The sequence below is a fragment of the Marmota marmota genome, unplaced genomic scaffold (genome assembly GCF_001458135.2).
Source record: "Marmota marmota marmota unplaced genomic scaffold, marMar, whole genome shotgun sequence".
In the NCBI taxonomy this organism is placed as follows: domain Eukaryota; kingdom Metazoa; phylum Chordata; class Mammalia; order Rodentia; family Sciuridae; genus Marmota; species Marmota marmota.
The window spans coordinates 27,627,108-27,640,452 of record NW_026000221.1 but is presented as its reverse complement, the minus strand read 5'-3'; the positions used below and the strand labels follow the sequence as shown (position 1 = coordinate 27,640,452).

Here is a 13,345-nt window from a genome sequence, read left to right as displayed (position 1 = left end):
ACTGCATCTCATAAACACACGCCACCTCACCCCCATCGCATGGTCCTGCTCCTACACACCGAGGGCATGGAAGGATGACCTTCCTGTACCTTCCAGCAGTGACAGTCTCTGCAGGGGACAAGAGTTGTTCACACCCAAGACCACCATTCTGGGAAGGACCCACAGATGAAAGGGCGGACCCCAGATTCCTGACACAGAGAAGACCCCGCCCAGCTGGCAGACTGTGACATGGTGAAATATATATTTGGTTCCCAGCCTCCTGGGAGCCAGAGGGGGGCTGAAGATCACAGTGATCCCCAACGGCCAATATCTAATCAATCATGGCTGCGTAATGAAGCCTCCCTCAAAAGAGGGACAGGGTTCAGAGAGCTTGGATTGGAGCCTTTGTAATGAACTGGCAAATGCAGATGTTTCCCTGGGTTCTCTGAACCATTCTAGCAAATGAGTCAAACCCAAGGAGGGGGTGTGGGGCCCCACCCATCAGAAGCCCGGTCACAACCTGGAGCTCACCATTCTCACCTGCAGTGGGCACGAGGGGCAGACGTGGGGAGGAGCCCTCACCCTGTGGGGTCTGAGGCTACCTCCAGATAGAGTGTCACAACTCAGTGAAATCGGAAGACACCACGCTGGTGTCCGTGGCAGAACTGACTCGTGCTGATAGGGACAAATCCCCGCACACTTAGTCACAGAGTGCTCCATGTGGATTGCTGAGGGAAGAACTAACACGTTTTGTTTTGTTTTGTTTATTTTCAGATAGACCCTTCATCTAAGCATCAGGTTCATTTGTTCTCAGAAACCTCTGGTGGTCCCCACAGCCTGCCCGGCCTGAGCTGAACACGGCCCTCTCTGAAATGTCTGTAAAACTGTAAAAATGGTCTCTCCAGGAGGACCATAATGTCCCTTGTATAGCATCTAGCAGGTAGCAGGGTTAGTGACTTCTGTTGATGGGCCAATGGCAATCGTTTAGCAAACCCAAGGGTCTGGCCTGGAAGGGCCCACTATTGCTATTTTTTTCCCCTGTACTGGGGATTGAACCCAGGGATGCTTACCCATGGGGCCACATCCCCAGCACTCTTTATTTTTCCATTTTGAGACACGGTCTTGCTAAGTCACTTCGGGCCTTGCTAAACTGCTGAGTCTAGCCTCCAACTTGTGATCCTCCTGCCTCAGCCTCCTGAGTCACTCGAATTCCACTACTGCATTTTTATATTAGTTCCAGTATAAAATCAGAAGCCTGTTTCCAAACATCTTATACTCAAGTCCAATACATAAAACAGAATTTAGGGCTGGGGTTGCAGCTCAGTGGAAGAAGGCTTGCTTAGCATGTGTGAGACACTGGGTTCGATTCTCGGCACCATATATAAATAAGGTTCATAGACAACTTTAAAAATATTAAAAATCCTGGGGATTGAACTGATACCCACCCACCCCCAACACAAAAAAACAGCCTCAGAGACACCCTAGGACACAGATAGAAAGCAAGAATACACGGGAAGGGCGTGGAGGCGTCCTTAGAAGGGAACCCTTTGGAGTAACGCGCGTGCATTTCTCAGCGGGCCACCTTGGCTCGGGTAATCCTAAGAACCCAAGTCCTGGGGGAGAGGGCTCCTCACATTCCGGTCCATGTCAGGGAGACTCCTTCAGACTGGGTCCCCCCTTCACCGGGCGGTAATGAATTTCTCAGGGATGTTATTAGGCAAGGTCGCTTCTCCTAGTCTTTCAAGGAATTTCTGACTCCCTTCCAATGCTCCAGGGTTTGGGGATATTCCTGGCTCCCGCGTCCCCACGGAGGTCGTTAGTGGGGTCCTGTTAGGATGCGGGCAAGACTATCAGTATATACCACCGGCATCGATAAGGATGGCTGGGGACCCTGCCAACGGGGCTGCCGTGGATTGCAGCCAGAGTCAGAAGCTGCTGAGAAGAGAGTCCGCCACTGGGAAGGGGAGCCTGCCCAGGAAGGAGCACAATTAACCGCCGTTTCTTTCTGCTGGCACAGAACCCTACTACCTACAGCCCTGAAGTCTCATGCTTCCCTTCTCCACCTAGAGCCCCACTGTTTTCAAAAATGTACTTGAAAGACCCAGAATGAGCTTGACTCTGAAGAGCTGGAGGGAAGAACAGCCTCAGTGGCTGATGCAGGTGGGGTCCGATCCAGGAGCCACAGAGACTCAGGAGAGACCTGCTGAGCAGAGTCGGGCCGGCTTTCAGGACCACACAGAGTGGTCTCACTGGCTCTTAGAGAATAAAGAGAATCGCTTTTAATTAGAAGATCAGTGAGTTGATTGTTTTTAAAAAGTCAGTGACTATATTTCATTCTCTTATAGTTAAGTTCCACCTCGATTCTTGGCTAAATTAAGAAATACACTAGTGTCAGCAGGGCAGAGTGGCGCACGCCTGAAATCCCAGTGGCTTGGGAGGCTGAGGCAGGAGGATTGTGAGTTCAGAGCCAGCTTTGGCAATTGAGCAAGGCCCTGAGCAACTCCGTAAGACTCTGTCTCTAAATAAAATATTTAAAAAAAAAAGGGGGGGGCTGGGGATGTGGCTCAGTGGTTAAGCACCTCTGGGCTCAATCCCAAGTACCAAAAACAAAACAACAAAAAACAAAACAAAAAAATACACCAGTGTCTATTATTTTCTCAAACAGGATGAGGTTCAATAACCCAGGGTCCTGAAAAGGTCCTAACTTGGCCACCAAATAGCTCTGTGATCTTCATGGAGTAGAATTTTTCTTTCTTGATATCTCAGTGTTTGGGGGACGGGAAAAGCAAACACTATAGGCACCTTCCAATTCCAATTTGAAGATTATAAATTACCCATCATCTCTACCTCCGGTTGAGCTATCACAAATTCCGGAGTTTGGATCACTGAGAAACAGAAAGTTCAAAATGCTAAGAGCCCTCTCAGGTCTCTTGGTGTTTGCATCTGACCTGATCTGGTCAGGGCTGTGCAGATACTGATGTCACTAGAGGGCAAGTCATAGCCGCTGCCCATAAACACTTGGCTTTTCCAAATGTTCAAGATAGGCATGAGAAGTAGGGTCAGCAAGAGCTTTGAGTTTCAAGCTACTCTTTATCAGAAAATTTACTTTTCTGATAAAGTAGACAGGTCCCTTTAACCATACTGGCCTGAGGGTTTAGACCCTCAACCAAAAACCAGCATCCAAAGGGTCTCGTCAACAACCATGGTGGGTGTAAGGGACGCAGACGCTATGAATTCCTTCTCTGCAAACTCAGGACCCAGAAATGAGTGATCCCTGTCCACGGGTGCCACACAGCAAGGAATAACATGTCCTTTAGTTCCTCACCTGCCCCAGACACTCACACACACATACACACACGTGCGCGCGCGCGCACGCAAAGTCTGCAGTAGCTCCTAGGGAAACCCTGCTCTCGCACCCGTCTCCAAAGCACTAAATATATGGAGGGTCGCCTCAGGGCCTCCCCTTCTCCTCCTCCCCAGAGAGGAAGGACAAGCACGGAGTGGGACCATGGCCCTTTCTGCACAGGCTGTCCTTGGTCTTTGCAATCCTCCTTGTCCCATCAGAAACCTCAGCGCTCACACACTTCAGCTGCTTAACTCCACACTAACAGCCTCTTCATTGCTGGGTTTCCAAAAGGAAATCCACAAATCGGGGGGTGCAGACCCACCCACTACAGCCCGAGTTCCGCAGAGCACCGTTCAACGGGGACCAGGGATGGGGAGCCTCTACCCAATTCCTGTCGGTTGGAAAGCTGTTGCTTTTATTTTTAATTTTATTTTAAAAGGCGGATACAGGGTACCCAAGACACCACAATAAAATGACATTAACTGTAAAATTACATTATTAATTCTTTAATCTCACTTGAGGCTTCAAGCTGTTGCTATGCCCAATTATCCGTGTAACCACCTGTCAGAATCCCGGCACTATTTAGCATTACCTCCAGGACAGCGGTGGGCCCGGTGGTCCGTCAGGTCTGCCAGAGACTCGAAGTCCTGCTGACAGTGATCGCAGGTGTAAATTGACTCATCCTCCATGTCTTCATCGTCCTCATTTCTCTCCTCTTGACTTGTCACGCTGTTCCTGTCTTCCAGCGCCCGGCTGGTTTTCCGATCACTCTCCGGCTCTCCTTCTAGGCCTCCTGCCAACAGGAAGAATACAGTCCATGTCAGCTGACAGGGTCTGGGGAAAGGGTTTTAAAAGAATTGCCCGGCATTTATTAAAATACATTTAATTACTCTACCTCCCGGGGTCCATTATTCTTGACACCTCTCAGTATATTAATATATGGGGTTTTTTTGTAGCATGTGGTGCCATAATTCTCAACTAGATTCTTTAATTCATGGCACAAATCTTCTAGGGGGATTACTTGTCATCTTTCCTCCGTGCCTGGCTGCTGGGGGTCATGACCCCTCAGGGAGGTGAAAACACTGTAGCATTTGTCTCCTAAAAAACCAATTCTGTTACACGCCTCTGCAGAGCTCCCACCAGCTGCTCCTAGCACACCTCGACTTGTAGCTTCCCCTACAAACCTTGCAGTTTAGAGCTGGGAGACCCCTAAGCCATGTTCTCCCTCCACACAAGCCTCCCAAGGTGGCCATGTTGGTTCAGCCCCTTGCAAAGATGTTCTGATTGCGTAATAAAAGAGGTAGGTGTGCTCAAGGGACCCTGCAGTCAGACTGCAAACTCAAACATGCCTAACCTCTCACCTGGGGCCTGAGGGCTGCCTAGAGAGTGAGAGTCGGGGTGGGAATGGTTGGATCCATTTCTTTGAAATAAAATACCTACTGTGTGATTAGCCCTGTGCATGTGAGTGGCTCATCTGCAGATAACAGTGATTTAATACCAGGCACAGTGGTGCACGTCTATAATCCCAGGGGCTCAGGAGGCTGAGGCAGGAAGATCATGAGTTCAAAGCCAGCCTCAGCAACTTAGTGAGGCCCTAAGCAACTCAGTGAGACCCTCTCTCTAAATAAAATATAAAAAAGGGGGCTGGGATTGTGGCTCAGCAGTGGAGCACTTGCCTAGCACGGGCGGAACCAGGGTTCGATCCTCGACACCACATAAAAATAAAGGCATTGTGTTGTGTCCATCTACACCTAAAAAATAAATAAATAAATAAATAAATAAATAAATAAAGGGGGCTGGGGATGTGGCTCAAAGGTTAAACACACCTGGGTTCAATACCTGATACCAAAAAACAACAACAAAAAAATGGTAAATATAACATTCAGAACATATCAATAATCCCAATAAACCTCAGCAGAGTAAATCTGCCCATTAAAATACATTCACCCGTGGATTTGAAAATCGAAGAGTGTTATCTCTTCCCACACTCATCCTGGAAAACAGACCCCAACACTAGCAGCACTGATTGAAATCAAAGAGATCTCTATTCTGTAGAAATATGTTTGTGCAAATCTCTATGCAAAACTGCATGCTCACCTGTGCGTGTGTGGTGTGTGGGGGCGACACGTGTGTGTCTGCACGCCCATCATGCCCATGGCCTAACACATAACCTTTAAATGCCCGAGAGCAGGTCACCAAAGCAAAAGAGAAACAAAACCAAGAATGCATTCGATTCAAGGTAGAAACCACGGTCCTATAAATATTTCAATTTAGACACAAGATAATGTTATAAGGGCTCTATTTCTCCCGGCCGCGCAGAACACGCGCTTCCAAGCACCCGACATCAAGAACCTGCGAACACAAATCAGCTCATCGGAGAGCCAGCTGCTGCCTTCCGTGGTGGGGAACGGGGCAAGCCACGCCGCGGAGGCAGTAAAAATCAATGTTTCCATTTGTGGCCCATCAAAACATCTCTCTTCTTACCAATTAAGGGATGTACAATTTTTAGGTTCTTTTATTATCGGAACAAGCCAACTCCCAGCAATACAGAAATCCTGTTAAAAGCCAGGCAACATATTTATCTCAGGGAATCTGATCTGCTGTGGCAGCAATGGCAAGAAATAGAAAGCTCGAGAAATGAGAAACATCATTTGGAGTCTTCGACATTATAAGTCATCACCCAACCATGGTTACACAGTCAAGCGCCGTCCCTGAAATTCCTAGTTTACTGTCTCTTCCCTTAATAAAAAAAAAAAAAAAAAAAAAAAAATTCTGTAGAGAATTAAAAAAGAATCATAATTCCAGCTTTATCTACTTACACAGACTCTCCAGATAATAAGTTATATTCCACACCACGCTTGTGCTACTTTATTTAACACACAGTTTAATAGACATATTTAAATTACCTGCCCCCCCCACTCTTTGCCATATTTACTCGGCAGCACTTTCTATAACAGCTCATCTAATCCACAACTGGAACCACAAACATTACAATGCATTTGATCTCTTTAAATCTGGTACATCCTGTTGACTTGGGAGTAGATAAATCAGAATGTCAACTCTTGGGTTTTTATAAGGCAAAAGCCCATAAAGTCGTCCAAGAGTATAAATCTGTTTTAAGGAACTGTCACCTCCCCTCCGGCTGGCTACTAATGGGAAGGCAGCGTGGCTGTGCAGACAGGGCTGGGAGAGGAGAGGAGGGCACAGGGGCAGAGGTGGAGCCCTGTGCAGGGCAGACAAAGGTCTGGCCCTCCACATCTGGGCTGGCAGAGGGTCACAAGCCCAGCCAGCCTGACCCTCAGGAAGGTGAAGCCAGAGAGGGCGGAGTCAGCGGCCTGCATAAGTTTAGAGGCATCCTAACAAGCCAGTGCTCAAGGCCCCTCTGCTGACTCCAAGAAAACAGGACCTGGAGAAGAGGAAGCCTTCCCTGCCGGGCAGGTTGGACTCTTGGCCAGGCACTCTTATGCCCAACAGTATTTGAACTTCATCAAAAGGAGAAAGAATAAATGGTGCTATTTTTCCATTTGCAGATGAAACCACCTTGAGGTTCCGCAAGGTCACCCCAAACCATGCAAGGAATGGAACTTACACACACTGTTGCTAATGACGCAGGACATCTGTCGCCTGCCGGGGACCCCCACTCTCTGAGGCCCGGAAGGCAGGAGCTCTGAGAACAGGGAGCTCGGAAGGCAGCCGTCCCGGCTGAGCACAGTCTCAGCACTTGCCCAGGGAGACCCTAAAGATCACAGGATTAGACCTTCCATACTCCCCTACCCAGCCCCGTCAGGACAGGTGGTCTTGCCTGTTCCACATCCACCCTGTCCAGCTGCTGAGGTCTCCCTGGCCACTGTCCTGAGCCTAAATGTGACCTAAGCAAGCACAGAGGAGGCAGAGCAGCTGGCCCCGTCTAAATCCCCACCCTACGTGCTCCTGGTGTCTCCAACACAGGGAGCGATTCCTGAGCTTCAGCTACAGTTGACCTGCTGGCCCCTCCAGGTACCCAGGGGCCCTCGAAGCAAAGTCATCAGGCTGTAAAAGGTGGCCAGCTCATCTCCGTTCGGCTGAGGCCTTGGGGCTGGGAAGGTCTTCCTGACAGCAGGCTCGCTGGCCTGTCCTTTGGCCCTCCCCAGTCCTCCCGGGAACCGTCTACAGCAGAAGACTCATTCAGGGAAGGCCCAGGCTAAACAGATTTCCAATCAGAGCCCTCTCCCTCAAGGCCAATGTGCAGGGGACAGGAAACCACACCAGGGCGGAGAACACTGGCCTCCTCGTCCAGGAGACAGACCTCCCTACCTTCCTGACCTCGAGCCCCACCCTGGACAACTCCCAGCACGGGGCTTTCCAAGCGGCATGGGACCCGCCCTCTGCTCAGGCACCCCCAAAACAGCCAGCCTCAGCCGCGCACTCCCTGCGTCCCTGACCCCCAGCCAAGCACGACCAGGCAGCCCTACGAGCTGTCACCATCATGTCCCCATTTTACAGGTGAGGTCAGAAGGAGGCGGCAGGGCCAGGTTTCTAGTCTGGGTACGTCTGACACTTAACCACACTGCCACACCATCCCCCACAGCACACACCCAAGTGAGGGGGAAAAGCCAAGTGCTGGGGAATCTGTAAACCCCATCATCGTCATGGGGGGCAGGGGCTGCCATGGCTGCTGAAGCCCCCCACGGCTCCCGCTGATCTCTCTGTCTTACCCGCGTCTGCACACCACTCAGACTCTTTCAGTCGCTTGAACTGCCGAGGGCTGCACACTCCTGCTCCCTGCCAAGACGGGTTCCTCCATTCTTCCCCCACCTGACTCGGACCCCCACAGCCCCGAGCTCCAGTGGCACTTAGGTTTTCTCTCCCCATCGGCCCCTTCCCATTGCAGTTGGTGCACGGGGCACCGTGTCGACTTGTACGTCTGTGGGCTGATCTGCTTACTCTCACTGTGGCAGTCTGGATTTTCTAGGGACGACCCTGAGATTTCCCATCCCTCCTGTTCCTCTGCAGTGAACTCTTGCCTCTCGTAAAGAAGAGGGTTCTCATTCACCTCCACAACTCCCTGCTGGGCTGGTCAGCCAGGTGACTCTCTGGACCAATGGAATGCAATGGAAGTGATGTTCAGGGTGTCTGAGACGACGTCAGAAGAAGGCTTGCAGCTGGCCCCCAAGTCTCCTGGTCTCCTGAGACATTCCCCCTGGGAACCCAGTTACCAGACTAAAAGAAGCCCAAGCTACATGGACAGAGCACGTACAGGCGCTCCAGTTGGCAGTCCCAGATGGACTCCCAGCCTCCAGCACCAACTGCTAGCCACGGGAGTGCACCATCTTGGACATCCAGCCCAGATGAGCATTCAGATGTCAGCAATCCCAATCACCGTGTGGCTGCCACTGTACAAGTAACACCAAGTGAGACCACCAACAGTACCAGTCAGCCCAGGGAAAAGTAAGAAACAGTAAGAGACCGTCACTTTAGACCACTATGTTTGGAGGGGTTTGCCACACAGCAATAGCTGGCCAGAGCACTCCCCGCCAAATCGCAAGCTCTGTGGGGGTAGAGATGCACCTGCTGTTGCTAAGTACCATCCCCCAAACTGGGGCTCAGTAAATGGATTGGTTTCAGAGAAGTGGGTCTCAATATCCACACGTACAGGAGCAAGAGGAAAGGTGGTGTTATGGCACTCTTGATTGTCAGATGCTAAGAATTAGGTGAACCATAGGAAGACGCACACCCCATAAAACCAAGTCCCCACACCCAACACGCCAACTCAGAAGACTTCCTATGAGTAAAGAGAAAACGTTGGGCTGGGGATGTGGCTCAAGTGGTAGTGCACTCGCCTGGCATGCGTGCGGCCCAGGTTCGATCCTCAGCACCACATACAAACAAAGATGTTGTGTCCACCGAAAACTAAAAAATAAATATTAAAATTCTCTCTCTCTCTCTCTCTCTCTCTCTCTCTCTTTAAAAAAAAAAAAAGAGAGAAAACGCAAAAACTTCTGCCTACTCTGCTTTTCATGAGAGCTTCCACTCAACATGACGATAAGAGGAAGGTCAGTGGGACTCGGCAGAAAGGGCTGTGCAGCCAGAGAAATGACCCCAGGCCCTCCTGAGGGAAGGGTCAGCAGGGACCTTGTCAGGGATGGAGAAGGTGGCCCAGCCTCCCCCTGCAGCAGAAGGTGGTGCTTCCGGTGCCATCTACGTTTTCTATCTCCCCATTTCCATCGCAGAGACCCTACGGGGTAAGTCCGATGGGTATTCCTACTTTCAGACAGGGAAACAAACCAAGACTCAGGAGTACCCGCAAGGCCCACGGCAGGAAGTCAGAGCTTCTGCCTGCATGTCCCCTGCTTCACCACCACGCTGCAGGGACAGACAAAGCGGGCATACCGGAGGAAGGGCTGGAGGGGACAGCTGGCCAAGTCCAGCAAGAGGGGAATGGGGAAAGGGGAGAGGGCCCAGGGAGTCCGGCTGCTCACTGCTGCCAGGTCTGGGAACAGGACACCCCCTACCTCGTGGTCATGAGGGCCAGCTGAGAGCCTCAGCCAGAAACACCAGGGAGTGTCCCCGCCGGCCCTGGCCCCAGCCATCTCTTACATCAGGAAGAGTCTCACTCGGGGGTGCCTCTTCTCCTCCTTGGAGGTACCATGGGAATCAGCTGGCATGGATCCCTGGGCATCCTGAGACCCTCCCAAGGACCTTTGGGGGCCCTGCCTCTGGGGTCTCCGGGCTGAGTATCCACACACTGGAGGCAGGAGGCTGTTGGCAGCTTCCACGTTCCCAGGATAGAGGAAACAAGGGCAGAGCTTGAAATGCATGAGACACCCAGGGCCCACGGTCACACTCTCCCCCACCCTGCCCTCCCTCCCTCCCTTCACTCGGCAAATGTTTACTGAGCGTCTACTGTGTGCCAGACACAACCGTGCATGTTTGCCATGACTAACAGGGTGCTTCCTGGTCCTGTTTATCTTGGGGCCCTCCAAGCCCACACAAAGCCTGGCATAGAGGGAGACTTACTAAATACAAGGTGGCAAATGAGTGGACAGGTGAAGGAACAGCTGCTAAAGTGGAGGTACAGCAGTGAGGGAGAGCACTGTAACCCCAGGGTGGCCGGGGATCTGGGTGCCAATGCCAGCCCCCGACACGAAGAGCCTCGCGCAAGTTGCATCTCCTGCCTGAGCCTCCGATTCCCGCCATGTCCATCAGGAGCTGATCACGGTGGACACCAACCCTCCTACTGCACCGGGGAGGGGTGAGTCTCACCTGAAAGCAGGGCCACCCAAGGACGAGCACACAGCAAGCACCACACGCAAACCAGCACCGGAGCCCTGCAGGGTGGCCAGAGCCCAGAGCAGCCGGAGCAGGGGAAGGCAGGAGGAAGAAGGGTGCAGGAAGAGGGGGGTGCCACAGCAGGGAGAAGGGCCAGAGCCAGGAGTGGGGCCAAGGGAGAGAGGGGCAGTGGCCGTCAGCCCAGAGAGCCAGCAGGTCCTGGGAAGGCTGCCCCACTTGTCCCTTCTCCTCCCAGTCAGACCTGGAAGGCAAGAGCGTGCCTTCCACCTCTGCAGAAGGCAGTGGATTATAGACAGGTCAGGGGCGGAGGAGGGAGCCTGCACTGCACAGGAGGCACAGGGCACTGGCATAGAGTCTAATGGGACCAAAGGTCTTAGAATAAAGATGGTCATGAATTAACAACCACACAAGCACCAGTCAGCTGGGCTCATATTCCAGGGACTGTGCGGATGACAGCGGAAGAACAGGAAGGAACGGCGGACCTGGGAGCCAGCTCGTCCATGCCACAGTCCACCATTCAGCAACGGGAGACCTTGGACAAGTCACTCACCCTCTCGGACACTCACTTAGTCAGGTCCAATTATTTTAATGCAGTAATAAATACAAAGCCTGCACCTGGCTCAAAATACCACTTGAGAAAACCATGCTACCCTATTGCCGCTGCTGATATTTATCCCAACACGTGCAGCACCGTGATGCAGACAAGAATTTGAGGTCATACTGAAAGAGAGGCTTCTCAGGAGGCCCGGATGAGCTCCTGAGGACGAAGATGAGGAGTGTCAGCGCACATCCCCCTTTGAAAGGCACAAAAATATCCACAGAGATCCCCTGAGAAATAAAATCCACTTAGAGAAAGCTGTAGGTTTGAGTCCAAGGTGCTCCCCTTCCAGGCCGTGCTTGAGGATGCGACGAGCCTAAAAGCGCATGACCTCTGACCTGGGCCTGCACAGACAGGCCCTGGGCCCAGGCCTGGGGAGACAGCATGGAAACATATTTACAATTCAGCCGCCCACTTCTCCTGGGCTCGCCCCCTATCGGTGGCTGTGGGAAAAACAGCCCAGGAAGGGTTTACATTTGCTTTTTTATATTTTTTGGTTGGCAATGGACCTGTATGTATGTATGTATGTATTTATATGTGGCGCTAAGACTCAAACCCAGTGCCTCACACATGCGAGGCAAGCACTCCACCACCGAGCCAGAACCCCACCCCCTACTTTTTTTTTAAAAAAAAGAGAAAATGTATACTTCTTCCTCACGACCTGTATATTTCCTACCAACATATTCCCGAGGGCAAAAGCACTCTCAGAACCTGGGCACTGGCTGAGCCACAAGTCCACACCCATCCGGGGCCGTGTTTGCAGAGGAGAACCTCTCCACCAACACCTCCTTCCTCGGGCAGCCTGTCTACCCTGGTAGGAGGGGCAGGGCCAAGCTGAGCAAGGAGACTCCAACCCCCCCAAGTTCTGAGAGGCAGCCCTTGTTTATCTTCAGGTTTAAAATGTCTGTAGTGCAGGCACGGAGGTAGCGTTTAACCCTCGGCCTGACGGGTTCTCTTGGCAGAAGAGCTGTAGGCAAATATTTTAACACATAATGCCACGTACATTTAGCTTCTTAAATAGGGAGGCAACTTCCGGATGATTGTCTGCGGGGTGCCCGCTGGCCCCCATCTGGGCCGATGGCTCTCTGGATGGAATTTCCAGCCAGGATCAGAGATGTTGCACTTGACCTGGGTGCATCATGAGCCTCGCTAGGATGGTCTGTCCTGGCTGGCCACAAGGAACTGAGAACAGGACAATCCTCTCCACGAGGTCCGAGGCTGCCCATGGAAATGACTAGAACCTTCCAGAAAACATCACTTCAGTTATGGGGGATTCTAGAACCTGAGGTCAAAAATGGTGAGCTGCATAATGACAACATTTTCCCTCAGACCACACGGACGGCTTCATCAGTACCTTCATCTCGTGACCTGTGTCTCAGTAAGGAAGATGTTACCATCAGAACTATTTCACAGAGAGCAAAGCAGGCTCAGGTGGGTGAATCAACCCACTGCCACTTAGATCATGAGTAGACCAAATCTCACCATGCCCACCCCCTATTATCCAAATGCCTGGAAAGGGCTTGGCAAGAGTAAGGGCAGGACAGAGTTGCAGAGGCTCACCAAGTGTGGCCCCTGCTAACCTGTGTACATCCTATAGAAACACTTGGTTTCAAAATATTAACTTCAAGTTTTAAGGAATACAGCGTGCACCAAACAATACGTCTTGGAGTGCCGGATGCAGCCGGGGGGCCACCAGTGGAGACTCTGCTGGTGACTCTCCCAGGAGGGTCCTTCAAGCCTCGGGTCATCTGCCCATCATATTAGGAAGGTTAGCTGGGATTCAGGACCTAGGTTCCTGTCCGTTTCTGCATGACCTTGGTGACTTATACTTCGGAGCCTCAGTTTCCTCACCTAGCACATGAGGACAGTCTTGTCACCTGTTCAGGGTGGTGTGAGCTCCCTGCATGAGGGCCACCTTCCAGGTGACCTTGCTGCATCAAAGAACAAACCACAGCTCCTCACCCGAGGAGACTGACAGTCTGTCACAGGCCCCCTGCTGTGTTCCAGAAATACAGGAACAAATGGCTCTACCCTCTCCCTGGGGGGTTCAAGAGACCAACCCTCAAAGGCACAGGGAGGTGCAGCTTCCTCCGCCCACAGCACATCTGCACCCAGCTCCCAGATGGGACAGGGATGGGTGGAAAGCAAGAGGG

At 51.7% G+C, this 13,345-nt stretch overlaps 1 protein-coding gene across 3 annotated transcripts in view; it reads right to left on the bottom strand.

Annotated features, from left to right (window-relative positions):
- Znf423 (zinc finger protein 423) overlaps positions 1–13,345 on the bottom strand; it is a 278,391-nt gene that overhangs the window by 211,045 nt on the left and 54,001 nt on the right. The window contains exons 1-2 of one of the 3 annotated variants that reach the window (XM_048792229.1): positions 10,568–10,875; positions 3,918–4,118 (exon numbers count right to left, since the gene is read on the bottom strand). In XM_048792229.1, coding sequence (XP_048648186.1) covers positions 3,918–4,014 — 97 coding nt within the window. In that variant the 5' untranslated portion in view covers positions 4,015–4,118; positions 10,568–10,875. Of the gene's footprint in view, positions 1–3,917; positions 4,123–10,567; positions 10,876–13,345 lie in introns of those variants that run through there. The other 2 variants (XM_048792228.1, XM_048792230.1) reach the window with 2 other exon arrangements.